Below are 20,851 nucleotides of genomic sequence, written 5' to 3'. Positions count from 1 at the left end.
TTCTTCGGTTGTTTCGTATGCCTGCCTGAATGCCATGAATTGCTAGGAATCATATGTTAGCTCTGATGTCCCAACCGTCTAAGCATGCGTTGTTTCGTTGACATGAGCGTTAGGCGGATAACAATCTCGGCCTCAAGGACACAGCGCACTAAAACATCGTTGGAACTTTATTGACAGTTAACAGAAAACTTGCAAAAATGACGCCCAAAACAAAACGCGGCCACAATCGTAAAGGTTGAAAAACCAATACCCTTGTCACACCTTTGTTTCTACATTCAAGGAAAAAGTACTCAACAACATAATTGCGAAAAGAAACGTCACAGGGCAGCGCCTTGTATGCAAGGCGGCGCAATTTCCTGCTTTGGCGCAGAAATTCCTTGGCGACGGCACACGTACCATGTCCTGGTGCCCAGCGCGGCTGCGTCTAGACAGACCGCACGTTGTGCACCCTCAGAAGAAAGATTCGGCAACAGCGCTCACTGTTGTCAAACAGAGGCTTAGTATGTCCTACCGCGGCTGACAGCATCAAATCAATGGCACTTGTTTTTTTAGTATAGCAACAAAGCATGGTTTCATGACTCGTTTAACGCAAGTGTGATCACTCGTAATACCGCTGGATTTTCATCTATGACAAGGGCATCTCAAACACAATGGAGACTAGAGTCATTATCACACACTAATTCTGGCGGCCATTTTTTACATAACACAATGTTTACCTCGTAAACAAGGGGCGCCAAGTGAAGACGAGCTCTCGAGTGCCAGCAATAAATAACATACACGCACAAACCATGGTTGCTTACAGAACACACGATAAAAATACCATGTAATTACTACTAAAATGTAACAGAACAATGAAAATGAATGTGAAAAATGGGAATAAAACAGTGCAATGATGTTCCAAATTTAAATGGAAGTAAGGGTCACTCCCATGAACAACGAGAAACTGTACAACATTCTTGTAGACAAGCAACCATACCTTGCGATAATTACAAAAGAAAAAAAAAATGCCAAAGCTGCGGCGAACCTGCATAAAGCTGTTCTTTTACTGTGCTGTAACAGAGTTGAATTCATAACTGTTTGTCATTCCTAAAACTAGCCTGTAAGGAGGCATTAAATGGAGCAAAGATTTCTTGAACTATCATCACACCTGGATGGTTTAAAGTTTCCTTACGATATTGAGCAGGTAGACAGCTACTGATGATAAAAGGTGCACTGTGCCTTTAATTTACCCAGGCCTAGCAGAACTACTCAACATCACCAACATATCCGCATGCTTTACACGAAAAATTTTAAAGTTTCAACTTGTTTAATCAAAGAAGTGATCGTTTTGAATTGCTCCATTGCAAACTTGTAATGTTATGCATATGCCCTGATGTGCCAGTAGCATTCACCTGCATCAAAGACGCACGACTTTCTGGACACTTACACAATTTATGGCAGATATGGCCACGTAATTTGTGTATAGAAAGCCGTTTGGTATGGAAAGTAAATGTAAACGTATGAAGTCCATGCTAGGGTTAACGCCGTTATTGTGGAGATAATGGCAAAGCTCCCATACAATATTTCAGTCTACTTTCTTTGGGCTTGACTAAACATTTCCATTTGAAATCACACATTGAACAGTTGTGAATATCTGCGCAAAGGTGTTAAATTTTTTGCCTTCTAGTAAGAGCTTTGGCACTAAAACGTACCTCTTAGTACACAGCACTGAAGGCAGTATGGTGTGTCTCTGCTAAGCGAACAAATATGAGCAGCCGATGAACAGGAAATTTTGTAAACTCGTGCTGAATTCCCAGATTTTTATTCTCAAAGGCAGTCGGCGCCTGTCATACTTCTACGTCCTTTTAGCGACTCAGGGAAGGCGAATGTTCTATCCTTGGCATGTGGTCACATTGACAGTATGTTTTTTTTTTTCGAACGGGAACTGCCGAATGTAAGTGCGACGCATGCATCTACGAACAAGATCTTAAATTCAGGTGAAGCTTTCTGGGGAAAAATTATATTTTCAATAGGGTGAATATTCTCAAGATGAGCTATTATACTTTCGCTATGGCATAGATATAAAAAACAAAAACGAAGCATGATGTCACACATAAAGTGATCAAATATCCACGCACTTGCTTTATAGGACCGAACAGACAGGCGGATGTTGAATATTAAGTCACATCATGCAACAATGGATTGAAACTATCGAATGTCCTAAGTGACTCATTTCATTTCGCCAGGAAACAAAGCGAACTGTTTCTCTAGTCTTTCTCTTCTTGTGCGCGTAAAACGTACAGGAAAAATATCCCGGACAACGCGGCACGCAGAAATTTTGCTTCGAGGCATGACCAAAGGCCCAAATAGGTAGCGCACTGGCACCGCCTGCTACCTTGTGGCGACATTGCACACAAGATCATTTGCGTGTTCGCAGCGTTGTTCGACTAGGCAGCACCTGCGCACATGTCAGTGTGGCGGGCAACTTATCTCATTTTGCTGCGCCGCAGCGACACAGTTCCCGATCCCCGTGCGGCAAAACATGTCACCACTTGGACGAGTCACTGTGCATGTCTATGGTGACGTCCTTCACGTTAAATCCGATGCTAGAGCCGAGAACGCGTCTCTTAGCTGCCACAGAACCGGCCCGGGATCCTGCGGGGCTTTGAGCCCGGTTGGAGTCGGCGAATTTGCCGAAGTCCTGGAGCGTCACGGCGCGCTTGCCATCTACGATGACGCAGCCGTCGTCGCTCTCCTGCTCGAAGGCGGCGTTGTCAATGCCGTCCTCCGTGTCATCGATTATGTGCGTGATGGAGTCGCCATCTTCGCTTCCAAGTTGGTGCAGGCCACTCGAAGAAGGTCCGCTGCACGATTGACAGGGTTGAGGTTAACAGTACGGCTTTTCGTTTTATTTCCACAGATAGGATGTCGGTATTCATTAATTCCTTCACAAACTAAAAAAAAAAAGCAGAGTTTGTGTATGCAGCCCAGCTAAGCCACAGGGAACGCGAGCTGAAGTGGGGCAGGAGCCGCTAAGAATAAATGACTCTTCAGAACACCACTCAAGTTCTTTAAGTTTGAAAGGTAGCCTGAAGAATCCCTCTTTGCCTATATATATATATATGTAAGTCACGGAAGTGAGGCGGTAGACTAAATGCACCGACTATCATCAGAAATTATGAAAACCTGAGACAAACCGGCAGCTTCAAGAAACAGCGGCGGAAGACTCCATCTTTGAGTCCTAGCTTACGCACGAATGTTCTAGCATTTATGGCTTCAAACCTTCATGCTAACGCTGGAGATGTGGCATCCCATGTACCAATTTCCAAGTCATCAGTTTGGAGGATACTAAACGACGGCCTTTCACCCATACCACCTGAACCAGCACCAATTCTTAGAAGATGGGGACCTGTAGAATCTTCTCGATTTCTCGAATTGGGTCCTCAGAAAAACCGATGAGTCAACGGACATTTTGAGCAACATCATGTGCACAGATAAAGCGAATTTTCGCAGAAACGCCTAGGCACCTTTGCCTAATGCATATTATTGGAGGGACTCTACTCTACACTGAGTAAAGCGCGATCGGCACCAGTACCAGTAATCGCTCAATGTGCAGTTCGGAATTTGCGCCGGTGCTATAATCGGTCCCACCGTCTTCGGTCAGACACAGACTGGACACCGTTACGTGAACGACACTTTCAAGAAGTGGTGGATGAATTTCTCAGCGAAGTCCCGCTATCACGTCTGCCACTTCTATGGTATCAGGAAGATGGGGCAACCACACGCAGCAGCAGCCGAGCTCAAAACTGGCTGGATGCGACTTTTCATGCTCAGTAGATAGGAAGACACGAGCCTGTGAATTGGCCGGCTAGGTCACCTGACCTCTCTCCACTCGATTTCCGTCTTTGGGGTTATGTGAAAGATCATGCTTGCATTATCGAAATGGACGTCAGGTAAGTTCAAGGCAATGATAACGGATGCCCGCCGTAGAATTCCGGCGTTGGTCACCAAAAAAGCAACTGAAGATTTGATAAAATGGACACAGTACTGTGTAGCTGCCAAAAAGGAGACCTATTCGAACACGTCCTCTAGGCTGGTGTTAAACGGACCTTACGAATTCATAGATAATAAGGGCACACTGAAATATGACGTTTCTTTCTTTTGTTTTTGTTCAGACATCCTAATTGCCTATTGGGCTCATTTAGAAGTGGTATATTTACTCTCTTGAACGTATCGGTTTTGTCTTTTCTCTACATGTTGGTCGCTTCCCGGTCGGTTTATTTCGCTTTTATTTTTTGACACGAGCCTGCTTTTGCAGTACGTATACACTTTCATGGAAAATAAAACGGTCACTTTAATTTGGCTTTGGTGTGAAGCAAGATTCTGGTGCGAAATATAGCTTCGCACGCACTGTTTTGATGGGGTGTGAAGAAATCCGGGATTTTTAGATATTCTATGCCTATTATATTGCTTTTCATATTTTGTGCGTGGTCAGAGCAGCGTTTCGGCCGCGTTGTCAAGGGGCTTTCGTTATCAATGTGGCCAATTGACCTTGAGAGGCGGATAATAAGTGTGACGTAAAAATGAAAGGACGGAATTGCTGCGAAGTCGCGAAACCTGCTGTTGGTGCTTCTCGCGTACCATTATCAAGGAGATGCGCTGTCTCTTCGCGTTTGGGACCGGTAATGCAGCTGCTTTCAATCAGCTTATTTTAAGGCTCTGCTTTTTGATACGGGTGGGAGGGCATTCACCTCGTATTTTTCATGCTTCGTGAGGTTTCTTTACCAGTCGGAAACAATTGTACGCAATAAGTACGTCACTGAAAACACCACATTTAGATGTGATTTTGGGGTGCCTATAAATGCCTCATTGACACTTCTAAAATTGGGATAGAACTTTTCGAGTTAGATATTTAATTGCAATTACCTAGTTAAATCTCACTAACGAAATAATTACTGGCGGCTACTGCGCTGCACTGGAAACAATATGCACTAGGTTTTTTTCGAGTAACGCAACTGCTCTTTCTTCAAGTCTTTGTGCATGATAGTTGGGGAACGCTGTGCAATTCACTCATTAACCGAAATTAGCCGGACTGAATCGACATAAGAATCAACAGCAATCATGCTCAGCAGCGCTTATACTCGGACACCTAGAAAAAAGAGAAGGGAGAGAGGCGGCCTGCCTTGCACTGTGGGAGGACTAAGGGGGGAAAAAATAATGAACTGTGAAGACAAGCACGCGCATCAAAAGAGGAAAACAAACGGACGCGCACATAATAATGTTGTTCGACTAAGTCCCATGACTGCACACTTTCATTTAAACGGTGCGAAAAGAGAAACAGGCAACATAAAGGGGACACGACACACGCACAAGCGCTATGTAGGCTGTTCTCGCGCAAATAAAGAGAGAGAAAAAATGCCTAATAAATCTCACCAACAACCGATCACTTCAGGACAACATTCATTTGGGCTAGATGGTGCATACTTGAATTAGGAAGGAACAGTGCCAACTAAGACGATCACGAGAGGGAAAACGACACAGAACAAGCGAACGACACAGCACGGTGCTTGTCCTGAGTCGTTCTCCCTCTCGTGATCGTCTTAGTTGGCGCTGTTCCTTCCTAATTCAAACACATCATTTGAACGTAGGGAACCCAGTACCACCGAGGATACGAAGGAAACTAGGCACGCGTGACGTTTCGACGGGACCGCCATGACGGGAGAGCGGACGGACGGTAGACACGCGAGCACATGGAACGCCGACAAAGAGTGAGCGGAGCGAACGTACACATAACCTACGTGGGTCAAAATTCTTATTAGCTTAATATTTATTTATAATTTATTTATAATACTTATTTTTTCAAGTTGGTGGAGTGCTTGAAGCCTGCTTCACCTTCGCTGCGGGTCGGCCCGATATAGAAAAAACAGTAGAACATGTCGTTGATAAGAAACTCGAATACTAAATGTGGCCCCCTTGTGCAATAACGAATTGCTACAAGCCCATTCAGCAACTCGACAAGAGTGCGAACTTGGGTTAGTTAGTCGAGCATCGACATGTCAAATAAACATCCAGGACAACAGGATTACGAGAAGACCACGATAAGGGCTGTCGTCTTCTGTCGTTTCCTCGTAGTTCTCTTGTCTGCAATGCTTATTCACTATAGCAAATGGACTTTAGTGCTAAGGAAAAGGCATTACAATGACGTTGAGACATCTAGCAAATGTGCCGATAATGGCCGCGCGCAGGTACGCCTAAACATAGGTGTCACACTGAGCATGTCAAATATCACCTAATCATACAACAGCGCCTGATAACCCCCTCTTGCCGATGTAAAAGCTGCTGTAACATTGACAGGAAAATTTAGCGCAAAACAATCTGCGACGCAGACAAACGGAATATCGAAGGACGAAAGCATTCGTGCTCATTTGTTGGCCGTGTCTGTGTCCCAGATTATTTGCGCAATGTTTCCAAGCCATCATGATAGACGATGTCCAACAGGCAGTCCTTTTACTGCCAATAAGATGTAGAAATATTTATTTATTGATCTGTGACCAACTGAATGGATACGCTGATGTGCATGCAAGCTAGAGTTACTTATTACGTTTCCCAAGCATAGCATACGAGTTCAGAAGGGCGGAAAAAATAAAATAAAGGACTAGACGAGGAGCGGATCAATTCAAACTCGATCGCTCCTGACCTCGTGGCTGCCGCCGGGAGTAGAACACATGGCATCCTACTCAGCAGCATAAGAACAGACAGACACAAAATTGACAAACCAAAATTTCAATATAATTCACCTGGAGTCCTACGCTCTAATGTCTGACAAGTTAATCCGAGCTTTAGGAATGAGTGAAATAAGATATTGAGGTAAATAGTGTCAACATCACTTTTTCGCAAGCTCTGGCTCACATCTGATTATTCGATTGTTTAGTACGACTGACCAATTCCAGTAGAGGCTCTTGCAGTTTTTCGAGTAAATGTCCTTGCCATGAACTTCATTCTACTGCCACAGCTTTTAAAGAGTTTCGTACTTTGGAGAACGTACAGCACTTACTGCTTCGTGTAACCATCAAACTCTTGGTCAAATACACACGCCGACACAGATTGAACTCTTGCTCTTCTAATTTGCTTCAAAGAACGTCTCTTACTTTGCCATTTCTTTACTGTTTTCTCTGAACGAGTGTTATTATTCAACTCCTGCTACTAGGGGCTTGAGGTGCTTATTTTCAAAAAGGCGGCTTATGTGTGACCAGCTGTGCACCTGTTACCATTCCTGGGAGAGACGATGCATCTAAACGAAGCTGCGCCACATTATTATGCCTTTCTTTATTAGTGTTGTGTCTTAGGGCGGTGATCATCGCGGTACCTTAATTGGTATACCACGGCACGCGTAATACGCTGAGGGTGTGGGTTCGGTCCCCACTGCACCTTTATTTCTGTTTACCTTTTGCACTTTTCAATGAAATATAGCAATTAACTTCCCCTACACATCCTCTGGATGCCTTGCCTGTGACGGACACACATATGGAGCCCTTTGAATACCCCTCCGCTCAGCGCATGTAAAACTGCGCAACAACAATAACCGCAAGTGCAGCATTTGTCCAGTTTCGCGCCACTCGGCAATGACTGGTGTCGTCAACAAATTCGCTGTGTACATTTTGCCTGTGAAAGAAGAATGCCTTTCTTGGTTACCTGTAATCGTCGCCGTGTCCCATCTTTTGGTACTTCGGCAACGGCACGGGCGTGTTCGCCGTGCTGTTAGCGGCGCTGGTATTGCGACTGCTTTGGTTTCCTTGCGCGACGAAGTAGCGGTAAGGCGTGTCGTAGTCCACCTCCAGGATTGTAGGGAACTTGCTCGGGTAAATGACGTCTACCACAGCCATGGAGCCTCCAAAAATTACTGCCATGATACCTGCACAGAGAACAGCAGCAACGTAGAGGCTGGCTAGACATTACCACGCAAACCGCTAGTTTGTCTCGACATATCGTGTTGAGCTCGTCGTAGAGAGCAACAACGTGCCCTTCGGCGGCGCGCTCACGAACTTGAACTACTCTGGGGACACTGACGACACTTCGTGGACAGCACATGCCATCTTGCCCTATGGAAATTTTCATTAGGTCATACTTCTAGTCAAGGGTAAAACGGACGCCGACCAATAACATTAAAAGAAAAAAAAACAGGACGTTTTGGCTCCCATACGGGGGCCTTGTTCACAATGAATGTAAACGAAAGGGGGGACATGATTATGTAGGTCTGAATACATGGCGCAAACAGCGGGCATAAACGGAAGGAAGGCTGCCGTCATTACGCTTCAGCGTGGGATCAGTAGTTTTGATTAGTAACGACTGGATATGTAAACGTGAGGTTAGATTACTTTCAGTGGCAAGCAAATGCGTCCTGCCCCAGTCAAGATTATGTGCTTCTGTTACAGAATGCTCCGGAAGAGTGCTAGAAGAATTTTTTTTTCCATCATGACGGTGTTCCTTGATGCGCCTTTGAAAATTGCCCGTCTCGTCGATGTAGACGTCAGTACAGTCTGCACAAGGAATGTTATACACAGCACCAGGGTACCTTTTTTCCGGAAGCTGGTCTTTCACATTTACAAGCATGTTTTTCAGCTTTTTCACTGGCACATGTGCAACGTGCACATCCAACCCTTTTTTACTCTTGACTGTGAGCAATCCCGGCCAGACGAGTTTTCATCGAACTCTTAATTACAGGTCATACTTCTATCGCTCTGCCAGGCCGGAATAAAGTAAGGATCTTTTTTTTTCACGCTTTCTTGTTCCGATCATATGCTGCTCTCGGTTGGCTTATGAGAAAGAAAGAATTGAAGGGAAAGGAATCGTTATGCTATTGCGACTTTTCGATACCCGTTACTCTCCACCGCAAAACGTGCAGAAGCCAGTCCTCATTGACAGCAGTCGAGGAGAAAAAAAGGAGGGAGAGATAATGTAAGTACCCGCTGGCAACCCTGTGCTGGAGAAAGGGATCAGTGAAATAAGTAATTGCACCATAAATGGCATTAAAGCCAAGGCGGCGTTCAAGCACGGCTCTTTTGCATTTCCTGTCCGGTCAACATGTGAATCTCAGTGAATTGCTCGCACCTACTTTCACATCACAGTTTCTTTGTTATTTTATTTCAAAATAAAGTTTGTTTGTCTGAGTTATCGATTTTTTTTTATAAACCGTGAAGATATGGTTTAAGACAACTTCTTGCTGGGCGAGTTGGTGCATGGATACGTTAGCAAGAGTTGCGCGTATGAAAGCAAGAGCACAGGAAAGTTACAGAGGAAAGATAACGACATAGAAGGGAAGTGCGCTCTTTCTGCCTACCATGTTTTTTTCTTCCTTTGTTCGTCCTTTTATACGCACAACTCTTCCTAACATAGTGAGGACACAGACATACAGACATTTACACAGATATATAGACAGGCAGTAAGTTCATATTCTTCAGAAGCTGTCTTAATTCGCTGCTTTTAAATGCATCGTTTTACATTTTCAAGAATGCGTCCGTGTTTCCATTCTTATTCCATCTATAATAGAAGTAAGTGGCCTTGGCATTACAGCAAATGCCACAAAAGATGAAAGGGCAGATATGTAAGGTTAAATGGGACCGTGTTTACCCTGCAGAAGATATGGCCGGTACAACCAGAATGGCGGAACCTTAGGCTAGCCCCATACGTCGTCTCTTTCGTCTAGTTGGTGATCGTCTTTTTTGAGGCTCTCGTGGCACCGTGACATAACCCCCGGCGGCGAAAGCGCCGACCTAGCGCCTGGTAGAGGACGGCCGCGTGGTATGGCTTGAGACGACCCACGTGGACAACATCACATGACGTGGACGAGTGGGAAGCATTGGCTGGAGCTATTTCATAGGTGACATCACCTAATTGTGGAACGACGTGGTAAGGGCCAGAGTACCGGCAAAGCAGTTTTTTCGATAGGCCCACACGCCGTGAAGAAGTCCAAAAGAGGACGAGGTCGCCGGCAGAGAACGGGACATCACGATGACGGTTGTCATAAAGAAACTTCTGTCTTGTCTGCGACTCAGAAAGGCGACATTGGGCAATCTGGTGTGCCTTGGCGGCTGTATCTATGGCGTCGCGAGCGTACTGAGATGGAGGCTCGAGGCCAGTTGGCGGCATCGTGTCGAAAGGCAATGTTGAGTCACGTTGGTGGCAAACGCAGGCAAGTAGAGAGGCAAACTTTGGAGATGGAAACGCTGTGACGCCATGGCGCCATCGTGATTGGACAGCGACTATGCTGTCAACATAGCAGCGAATGGCACGGATTTGTTCCGTTCGTTGTCATGAGCTTAGAGCTGCTAGCGTAGATTAGAGTGTTCGCGTCTGTTAGGTAACTCAGTTTAACGTTCGTGGAGCACATGGGATTTGATTACACGTATAATTGGCCTATCAAGACGGAAGTTAGAAACTGCTGACAGAAGGCACTATAAATGCGGCGCGCATGCTTGATGCGGATCGGATAACACGTCGCTCATGGCCTGCCGGCCCGGGCCATGAGCGACGGGTACGCAGTTCGCGCTGCGCTGTCTTATCCTGGCGTGCTTTGCGTTGATGCAAGCACGAAGGCCAATTCATTGGTCGCTGCCGATTTTCCTCACTGCAGCCTTTTGATGGAAAGTGTCTGCGCTCATCAAATGGGATGAGTTGATGTTGGCTTGTAAGCTCTGGACACCATGCTTGTTAATTTAGTTAGTATGCCTATTATGAATGGCCGGCCGGGGTGGCAACGTGCCAGCTATCTCAGCCCGCTGCACGTGCTTCGCCCGACCCGCGGTGGCAGCGCCCTTCAGAGAACGAGCGAGGACGACAACGCTAACCGACCACGCGCCGCGTTTGGAGGATCGGTGATGACAGCAGGGCTGGGCACGTTTCGCGCCCCGTGCATTGTTGGTTAATTTGCCGGGTCGTCATGGTCTCTCAGCAGCAGGGGGAGCCACCCTGGCAAAAGGGTGCTTTTTGGGAAGGGGGCCCCAGGATTGGTCACAGTCTGCCGACACACGTGGCGACTACAGGAAAGAGGCAGCTCTGGAATTTGGAGGCGCCGGCTGGGGTCGGGCGTGACCATCTGACTACGGGGCAGCAGGACAATGGATACCACGACGACTCCGCTGCAAAGGTCGTCGGCCCTAGAAGAGAGCACTGAAACCTGCGCGGCATGTGTGTGTGTAAAACCCCTACCCCCTTCTCTCAAAGGCGACGACGAGGACTTTCTACGATGACGTCGAACGATGACGTCGAACGGAGTGGTTATAAGCGGCTGTTGTTGGCTGCTAGTGTGTGCTTGTCGTCGTGCTCTGTGCTCGTCAATGTACTCGTGAGCTGTGTGCTCGTTTGCTGTATGCTTTGTCTTGCGGGCTCCATTTGGGAGTTACGCTACACTGTGTAAATGTATCCCATGTTTCAACTGTAAATACTGTAAATAAGCCCTGTACGCCTAGTTCCTCCCAAGTTCCTCACTACGACCTTCAACCCTTACAAATGGTGGCAGCGGCGAGATCGTCCGACAACTCCTACAACTGGTAACAGCGGTGGGATCGTCCGACAACTCTTAATACTATGCTTACATCTTTATACGGCCGATAAAACTACTATCCTTACTTCGCATAGCCGCCCACTAATTTGCAACCGAAATCGATCCTTCGCCTTTCGGGCGATACTACTGCTTTTTTTTCGATTGTCCGGCTCTTTTATACGCATTGCGCATCAAACACACACCATTATACAAAAGCTTACAGTCAATTCATTCACGTGGCGAGAAACCTGGAAGGAAATTACACTTCCTTTTTCATGCAGTGCCAATGAAGGACAGCTAAGACACTTATCGCCCGCTTTCCTTATATAATACACTTCATATATTTCTCATTATGTGTTGCCGTTTCCTTTGCTTAGAAAATTGTGTTAGCGAAGATGGCTAAACATTCACACTTTATGTTTCATTCTGGGGAGCGGCTGCCGTATCATTTTCGAGCGTCATTACTGTGCTGTCTTTCCATATCGTTGAAGCAGAGGCCGGTCTGCCCTGTATAAACGCACCTACGACCCTAGGGTATTCCGCACACAACATTAGGCCTGCACGTCATATACTTGGTCCGGTGGTTAATCTCGCAAGAGACGAGCTAGCTCACGGGCAATTTCCTTGCACCATGACACGAGGTTTGTCTTTTTTAGAGCGGTCGCGAGAATCTCGCCGCTCCTTAGGCGTTCGCGGTACCGTCTGGCTGGTTGATGTGTCCATCGACTCATGAGTGGCGCTGGGCACGCGCTCTGTGTTTGACGCGAAGGCCGAGACACGTCGGACGAGACCTTTGAGGCTACCGGCCCTGGGGTCGGTGGCCCCTTCTGCTGGGGTGGCGGAGCAGCGCTAGCTGGAGCCGCCAAGGGGGCGCCGCTGGCGGCTCACTGCGCGTGGGCCGGACCATAGCCTCCTATATTTTTCGTGCCCGCGTAACGGTGCCGCGGAGACCGTCCGTCGCCCTCTCCCTTCCTCCTCAATTTGCGCCTCGGTTCTCCGCGAGAGGTGCAAGCGCCGCATACTTGCATTGCCTCGGACTCGCTGACCGAGCACGCTTCTCATCCCTCATCGCAAGCCAGAGCGTGCTAGTTAATTGTAGACGAAATGCCCGTGAAACAGAGGCTGCTTTACCATAAACAAAGGGATGCCTACATCGGCGAAGGAGACTATGGTGGGAGCTTTCCTAAGGAACAACAAATGAGCCTTTGCTGGCCAACTCACTTCTGTGCTTCGTCCTCAGCGGCCTTTCAGTTTCGTTCAATATACACGTGGCCTACTTCTTCACGAGAAATTGCAAGGGCTGCGAGCTGCACACAATCATGCGACATGTCCTGAAGGAAGTTGAAGACATAATTTTTCGTCGTGCGTACGTATTTTCATCGACAACTAAAAGATCAATGTCTTAGCGTTCCAACTTCTATGCAACGGAAGCCTCACGCATTCTATTGAACACACAGGAACACCGAATCGAGAGCTTTTTCTAGCATTCGATCAGTGCCACTTAGTCAAAAACGTGCGACTGCAGTTTTTGTCGCGTGACATCGGAAAAGGCGGCGAAATAACGGCGAACCACTTGAAGAGCCTCTACAAAATGCAGCAAGGCAGCCTTGTAGAGCCCGCTCGATTTCTAACAAGAAAACATGTGTTCCCCACAAATATTGAAAAATGGAACGTGAAAAGAGAAATTCAAGTTTGGTCTCCTACCGTGACAGCTGCACTGAAGCTCCTGCAAGAGCAAGTGGGCCACACATGTGACGCAAGTTTCGCGGGTGTCAGACCGACGGTTGAATTCACGGACACCGTGCACCGCTGATTCATGCTCATGGGCGTGAGCAATGGTACCCAGCACATACACGAGAACAATGCTGACTGCAAGTAGTTCAAATCCACAAGCAATGAACGGCTAAACTGGCTTGAAACAAGCTTCCTCGACTACCTGGCCGATCTCAAATGTCAGTTGAACTTCTTGACCAAAAAAAACTTACGAAGGCCTGGTGTTGACAACTTGTTCACATCTTGACTGCATTCGATATCTTCTTGAAGAGATGTGCTTTCACTTTGTTTTAACGAGGGAAATGTCCTCTGACCCAATCGAGTCGCTTAATGGCTGGCTGAGGAAGTCAGCAGGCTCAAATTATCAAACGGGTGCCCGAGCTGTTCTCTGAGGTATTGAGAAGACTCCGAAGATTGGCATCATGTCGGCGTCAAGTACACGCAACGTAATGGCAGCAGAAGGCAACGATTGCTTGTCAACGCTGCCACAACAGAAAAACACAAGGGAAGGAACCAGCGAGGAATTCCCCGCTGATGCATGTAGGGAGCTCACAGAGCGACTCAAGCGTGAACAGCCTGTGCTTCCTACTCTAGATATCGCAGCATTGGCAATGGTAGGCGGCTACTTGGCAAGAACTGTACAAAAAAAGATCGATTGTGTGGAGTGCGTCAGCCTGTTAACAAACCCAAATGCCTCGGCGCCCTTGCACTCGCTGATAAAGCACCAAGACCACGGTGGACTCATCTACACATCTGAAGATCTTTTAGTGCTTCTCTACGCATTAGAGAAATTTATCAGCGTTCTTCTCGCAAGAAGGCACATGAATCACTCTTTGAACGAGGCTGTTAGTGGAGGCTGCAATACTCCGCGAGCGCAATACCCTGATGTGCTCCACGCCAGGACACCAAGAGAACTTGCTGAAACTATTGCTGACAAAGTATTTTTGTCCAATGTTCACAAATTTCGCAATGAAGGCGGCAGACAAACACGACTTGACTAAAGTGTTTGAAATAAAACCGCCTTCACGAATTACCCTCAAAGTGTGAAATATGATCTCACAGTTCGGTGCTTTTTAGTGAAGGGCTGGCGCTCCACAACATGTTTTGCGTTGCTTGCTTCCGATGCACATTCTCCAGAAACACCAATTCAACGTGCGATTTTATTTTATAGTTCCAAGTCAAATACAAACGCCAAGCGTGTCTCCGAGAGCGCGCGCGCAAGCAGCGTCGTCGCGTCATCTGCTCTGAGACAGGCTATGGGTAGGCAGCGCGATCTGGTGGCGGGCGCATGAACTAGGCGGTACGGACGGCGCGCTTTCTTCCTCCCGTCAGTGGGTGGTGTAGGGGTTGAGGGACGGACTTCGGGATGAAAAACAAACTTGGAGGGATTTATTTTACATTATTTACAGTGAGACGTCAATGAACAGTCGTACAGTCATTACGGGGCGGCAGCAACTCGGACGCTGCGGCCAGGCGCAAGAAGTTCGAGAGAGGTGAATCCGGGAATGCTCTGGAATCTCTGGGATGCTCTCGGTCTGCGTCTTTTAAGCCCTTCGATCTCTGGAAGGCGCGTCATGTTCGGCCAATGGTAGGCACCCGTGCGGTGGTGTCACACCCGGCGGCTCCCCGCGGTCTTGCCTTGCTGTGGTGCAATGCTCTCTTCAAAGGCGGCCGGTGAGACGCTGCCAGGCCTTCCCGGTACATCACAGCCGTCTTGTTGTCACGGTGCATTACAGCCGTCTTGTTGTCACGGCGCATTACAGCCGTCTTGCTTCGGGACCCAATTTACTTGCCACAATGCCGAGCTATCCCTTCGCTTTTTAGCAGAGTCAAGCATTCAATAGCCCAACCGGCGGCGTACGAAGTGGGGGCCCTCAACTTGTTTGCCCGTGCGCGCCTCTGGAACGTGGCATCCGTGCTTCTGCGCTTCTGAATTAGCTGTGGTGCGATTCGATAAGGTCTGGGGAACTCGAAGGGGGCTCAGAAACAGCCGCATATCTAACAGTGGGCATGAAAAAATATAGGAGGCTATGGCCGAACAGCAACCGGAAGCGCCACCCACTTCCACCCACGCCATACACCGGAAGCGCCACACGCCACTTCGGCAAAGTTGTTCTTTGGCAGGTATGACACTTGCCTCATTGAATCACATGTTCCCTTTTACCTTAAGAGTTATTATTTCTGTTTCGTTTTTCATGATGGACAGGACCGCGAGTAGGTGGCGTGCTCCCCATCGCAGTTGACACAGTGTGGAGAGTTTTCACAGGATTCAGATGGATGCTCGTTGGCACTACACTTGGCACATGTTTGTGGGCCTCAGCAGTTCTGTGGCCGAATCTTCGGCATTTAAAGCATCGCAGAGAATTGGGTACGCACGGTCTGACCCGCATCCTATGTCATCATCATCATCATCAGCCTGGTTACGCCCACTGCAGGGCAAAAACCTCTCCCATACTTCTCCGACAACCTCGGTCATGTACTAATTGTGGCCATGTCGTCCCTGTAAACTTCTTAATCTCATCCGCCCACCTAGCTTCTGCCGCCCCCTGCTCCGCTTCCCTTCCCTTGAAATCCTGTCCGTAACCCTTAATGACCATCGGTTATCTTCCCTCCTCATTACATGTCCTGCCCATGCCCATTTTTTTTCTTGATTTCAACTAAGATGTCATTAACTCGCGTTTGTTCCCTCACCCAATCTGCTCTTATCCCTTTACGTTACACCCATCATTCTTCTTTCCATAGGCGGTTGCGTCGTCCTCAATTTAAGTAGAACTCTTTTGGTAAGCCTCCAGGTTTCTGCCCCGTACGTGGGTACTGGTAAGACACAGCTGTTATACACTTTTCTCTTGAGGGATAGTGGCAACCTGCTGTTCGTGATCAGGTGAATGCCAGCGAAACGCACCTCAGCCCATTGTTATTCTGATTATTTCAGTCTCATGATCCAGATCTGCGGTCACTACCGGCCCTAAGTAGATGTATTCCCTTACCACTTCCAGTGCCTCGCTACCTCTTGCAAACTGCTGTTCTCTTCCGAAACTGGAAAACATTACTTTAGTTTTCTGCAGATTAATTTTTAGACCCACTCTTCTGCTTTGCCTCTCCAGGTCAGTGAGCATGCATTGCAATTGGTCTCCTGAGTTACTAAGCAAGGCAATTTCATCAGCGAATCGCAAGTTACTAAGGTATTCTCCATTAACTCTTATCCCCAATTCTTCCGATCTCGCATCATATGTACCATGCCTCAATTGTCTCAGGCAGCATACTTGATCCGAAAGTTAAAATTAGGTGCTTAGTTTCAATCACTTTTCTGTCATGCCTCACCTTGATTCTCTTGACGTTCTATCACTTCAGCGCTCTAGTAGTTCGACTTCAGTCTGCTCCATTAGCTCAGCATCGGAAACGACGGCACGGACTGTGTTCATTGTTCGGTGCGGGGTCAGTGTCACTGGAACATCTAGAAATGACACTAAATTAGACAGTTTCTCGTGTCGCTTTTTATCGCGGAGTTACAACAGGAGATGGCCACGAGCCATCTTTGATGCTTCATGAGTTGGTAGAAGTGCCTGAGTTAGAGATCTTGAAAGAAGAAAAAGTGAGATTGCTCGTACTTGTACTCCTGGTTTTTCAGAGTGGATGACATTATATCATGGAAGTATTCTTTTTGGAGGACCAGAAAACTCGAAGATTTCATCGTTGCCCCCTCTACTGCAAGTGATCAAGTAGTGGAGGGAAGGAACCAGCCATAAGAAAGTATTTTTCGGCAGTAATGCCAGCCGCCCACCACAGAGCCCTGCAAGGAGACGCTGCAGCACCTGTGAAACAGATCCTGCAAACGCTAGCTGTACGTTACCACCATAACCGAATATGGCATACCCTAGGTTGGCTAGTCACGCAAGGTTAACCCTCACTGCCTAGATAATCGTGAGTAATGCAGAAGAAAAAAGACAGGAAGTATTAAAAGTGAGAGAGAAACGAAATTGGAGAGCGGCATAGGAACATGCAACTACTGATTTCCCCCCGGTAGGGTCAGTCATGGGATGCCGTCTACGTGAAGCCGAGGCCAATGGGGCTCAACCTCCACAATCTCCTTGTTTCTGGACATGGCTAAGCTGAACGCGTAGAAGCGTGGGAGGGTCCGATCCTTATGTGCTGGGGTCCCCGGTGTCGCAAAACACCAAACACGCGGACGCTCGTGCGGGGCTGCCTTTCGATAGTGGTTATTCTAAATTGATAAAAAGGGGCTTAGCTTCCACGAGCCTTAAGCAACGTTACGAAAGTCATTGAACCACCTTTGAGCAATATATGGGTGACAGGGCCTTAGTCGGGCAGACATTGCTCTGCCTTTAGCCTTGGCATCCAAGAGCTTCACTGTGTCTAAATTAATGCTGAATAAATAAAAACAAAATAAAATAAAAACAGACTGAGCCTATTTTGCCTTAATTTTTTCCAAGTGGAGACAATGAAGTATGCAGGTTTACGAGCATCCATTATTTCGCCTTTTTGAGAAACATTACTTCAAAAATAAAACAGAAAAAGAAATGTCAAACAAAATAATGTGAAAAATACGTGCACATGTGATGCGATACCTCCATAAGGTATCACAGAATCTCAAAAAAGTTGCAAAAGGACAGAATTAAAATGTAGTGTTTTCCGCACTGTGAAAGATGTCAACTCTGTGCAATCTTCAGAAGAACCCGAAAAGCATACAATGCGAGCCTCACCACCAGACCATATACACTACGTGCATGCCCAATGTTGTGTGAGAAATATCCCGAGGTTGTAGGCGCGTTTATACAGGGCAGACCGGCTACTGCTTCAACGAGATGGCATGGCAGCACAATAATGACGTTCGAAAAGGACACGGCAGCCGCTTGGCAGAACGACGCATAAATTGCGCATGTATACCCATCTTTGCTAACACAGTTTTTTAAGCAAAGCCAACACCAAGACAAAATGTGAAGTGGCTGACTGGTATTATACAGTGTGTCCCACACAAATTGAGCCGAAGCTTCAGAATTGAAAGGCCCGTCGGAAGCGAATTCAACCAAAGCATACTATTCGCATTAGCCTATAGTATCAGGGAATGCATTGTTTTCCCCATAACTAATTAATTTGGTTTAATCACCCAATTTTAATTACTGGCTTGGGACCCCAAGTATGACACGCAGATTTGTAGAGCACCTTCAGAGACCCCCGATTGAGTTGCTTCGTGTAAGGAACGTCTAACGTAGTTCTTTTTTTCCGGGTTGCAAAGGCAGCCCGCGAAATATTAAAAAAACAAAAACAAGTCACGTGCCGGAGCACTTGCGCAGTGGTATCGTGCGTGCGCTCGGCGGACGAGGACCGCTGCATGGCGACTGGCGACGGAAAAGCGGCGCTGATGCAGGCGCCGGCGCCTCCCGTCTCGGGTACGGCGGCGCACGTGCACGCAGGTGGCCGAGCGCTGCCGAGGAGAACGGCCCGCTTTGCCGAGCGCGCGCTTGACACCACTGCGCAAGCGCTCTGTCACGTGACTTTATTTCATACTTCGCGGGCTCTCTTAGCGACTTGAAAAAAATGGAGTATATGCGAGACGTATCGTACAGGAAACAACTCGCTCGGTGTTTTATCAAGCCGATCTACAAATACACTACCATACTTGGGGTCCTTACCCAACAATTAAAATTTTGGGTAAGTAAGGTAATTATTGAGTTAGTTATGAGGAGAACAAGAAATCGCCTGAGTTACTATAGGCCAGTGTGAATAGTATGCGTGCGGTTCAAGTCGCTTGCGACGTGTCTTTGATTTTTAAAATCTTGGCTCAAGTTACGTGTGACACCCTGTATAAGGAAATGGTGATAAGCGTGTCAGCTGCCTTTCTTTGGCGCTGCATGAAAAAGAAGTGTAATTTGTTTCCAGTTAATTGGACACGTGCATCAACTAACTGCGCAATCTTCTGTATAATGATATGTACCTGATACGCAGTGCGTGTAAAATAGCCGGTCAATTGAGATAAGCACTAGTTGGAAGTTTAGCGCCCATCCTGTCCTTTGTGGACTTTTTGTCCTCGTCCATAGCGCTGGTTTAGGAACAGTGTGGAGATGAATGAACTCGCCCAAATTAAGGTATTGTTGCATATGACAAAATCGGTAACCTGGAACAAAGGTTAACTTTCCAAACAGAAATGCTTCAAAATACCTAATTGAAAAGCCTGAAAAGGTTGTGGCAAAATGCTTAGCTGTGGCAAAAAATTGTAATCATTCAGTTCACCTCCCGCCTGTATTTAACAGAGAGGCTACTGTGGTCTTTGGCATGCAAGGTCGCTTCTGGTTTCAGCTGTTCCGAATGCGAAGTCTTTCTGTGTTTGAAGGAGTATTAAATACTTTTAGTGCCCTCTCATCATCTCTAAACCTCTAATAGACGGTATATTACCAGCTTTCAGGTGTTAACACGACACACCAGTGTTGGACCACACATTTAACCTTAACTGGAAGCTCCACAATATTTTACAATATAATTCTAGGCCAACGCCTTCATATCTTGCCCGTTAACGGGTCAAATACTGATCACGATTCTGCCGCATAACGTTTGCACGTGGTCAGAGGCAGGCGCGTTGACCAAAGAGCGCGATTGTTAACCTGCAGGTAACGCACACCATCCAAGCCGCTCTTACTTATAGTGGACGGTAGCATGAACCCCTCAGCTGTCGAGATAAGCGAGAGGCGTTTAGAGTATTGGTGGAAAAAATGCAGAGAACATATTGATACGACCAAGTGCTTTAGACGCATATGTAGCGGTACAATGTAGATAGACAAGTTTTCGGGAAGAGAGAAATGGTTAAGGAGATGTACACAAATATGCTAGAATGGAAAGCGCGTATAGCTTACCGGAGTAACTCAAGCAGGCTTGGTGACTGTTTGTCACAGCCTCGTTTCGACGGGGATGCCAATAAATCATCATCAAAATCATCATTGAGTCACGCGCGCTCGTGTCTCAGCGATGAATCCGATAATGCATTATCACTCGCCACGCTCGCTGTTCACTGCTGCCACAATGGGGGCAGCGCACTGGTCGTAAACAGCGGCGCCTACCCTCTGCCAAAAAGTACGAGCACCACCCACCGACGACCAGCACCAGCCAGTAGTTCCACCCGAGCGACAGGCGCAGGAAGCGTCCCTCGAGCGGGATGACGAGCGGCATGTCGGGCAGCAGGCTGCCGTACACCACCGCGGAGAGCACCATCAGCGCGCCGCTGAGCTGCGTGCAGTACGCGCCGTAGCGGGGCACCGCGCACAGCAGCACGTCGGCGAGCAGCCAGGCGGCGAACGCGGCCCACAGGAAGAGCTGCGTCCAGTCGCCCGCGCGGCGGTACAAGCGGCCCCACTGGAACCCGCCGGCGTCCTGCGTCCAGTACGACGGCTGCGAAACCACGTTTCGCCAGAAAAGACATCACACCACGGGGGGGGGTGACAAAACATACACGCCCTTGTACGACAAGTGCAGCATTAGGGTGAATGATCAACTTACTAGGTAGATAAATAATCGAAGCAGATTTGGTACACCAAATACTAGAGCAATATG

General features: G+C 47.5%; 1 protein-coding gene and 1 pseudogene across 2 annotated transcripts in view; one reads left to right on the top strand and one right to left on the bottom strand.

The window, feature by feature from the left end:
* Positions 1 to 149: 149 nt before the first annotated feature.
* The window catches only part of LOC126539981 (dual oxidase maturation factor 1-like), a 229,305-nt gene continuing 208,603 nt past the window's right edge, over positions 150 to 20,851 (bottom strand). For both annotated transcript variants that reach the window (XM_050186808.2, XM_050186806.2), the window contains 3 exons: positions 20,392 to 20,689; positions 7,672 to 7,891; positions 150 to 2,843 (listed from right to left, as the gene is read on the bottom strand). In XM_050186808.2, the coding sequence (XP_050042765.1) occupies positions 2,525 to 2,843; positions 7,672 to 7,891; positions 20,392 to 20,689 (837 nt within the window). In that variant the 3' untranslated portion in view covers positions 150 to 2,524. The remainder of the gene's footprint in view (positions 2,844 to 7,671; positions 7,892 to 20,391; positions 20,690 to 20,851) is intronic.
* LOC126539983 (uncharacterized) lies at positions 12,107 to 14,375 on the top strand (annotated as a pseudogene).

The sequence above is a fragment of the Dermacentor andersoni genome, chromosome 2 (assembly GCF_023375885.2).
Source record: "Dermacentor andersoni chromosome 2, qqDerAnde1_hic_scaffold, whole genome shotgun sequence".
Taxonomy (NCBI): domain Eukaryota; kingdom Metazoa; phylum Arthropoda; class Arachnida; order Ixodida; family Ixodidae; genus Dermacentor; species Dermacentor andersoni.
This window is presented reverse-complemented; position numbering and strand designations above follow the sequence as displayed.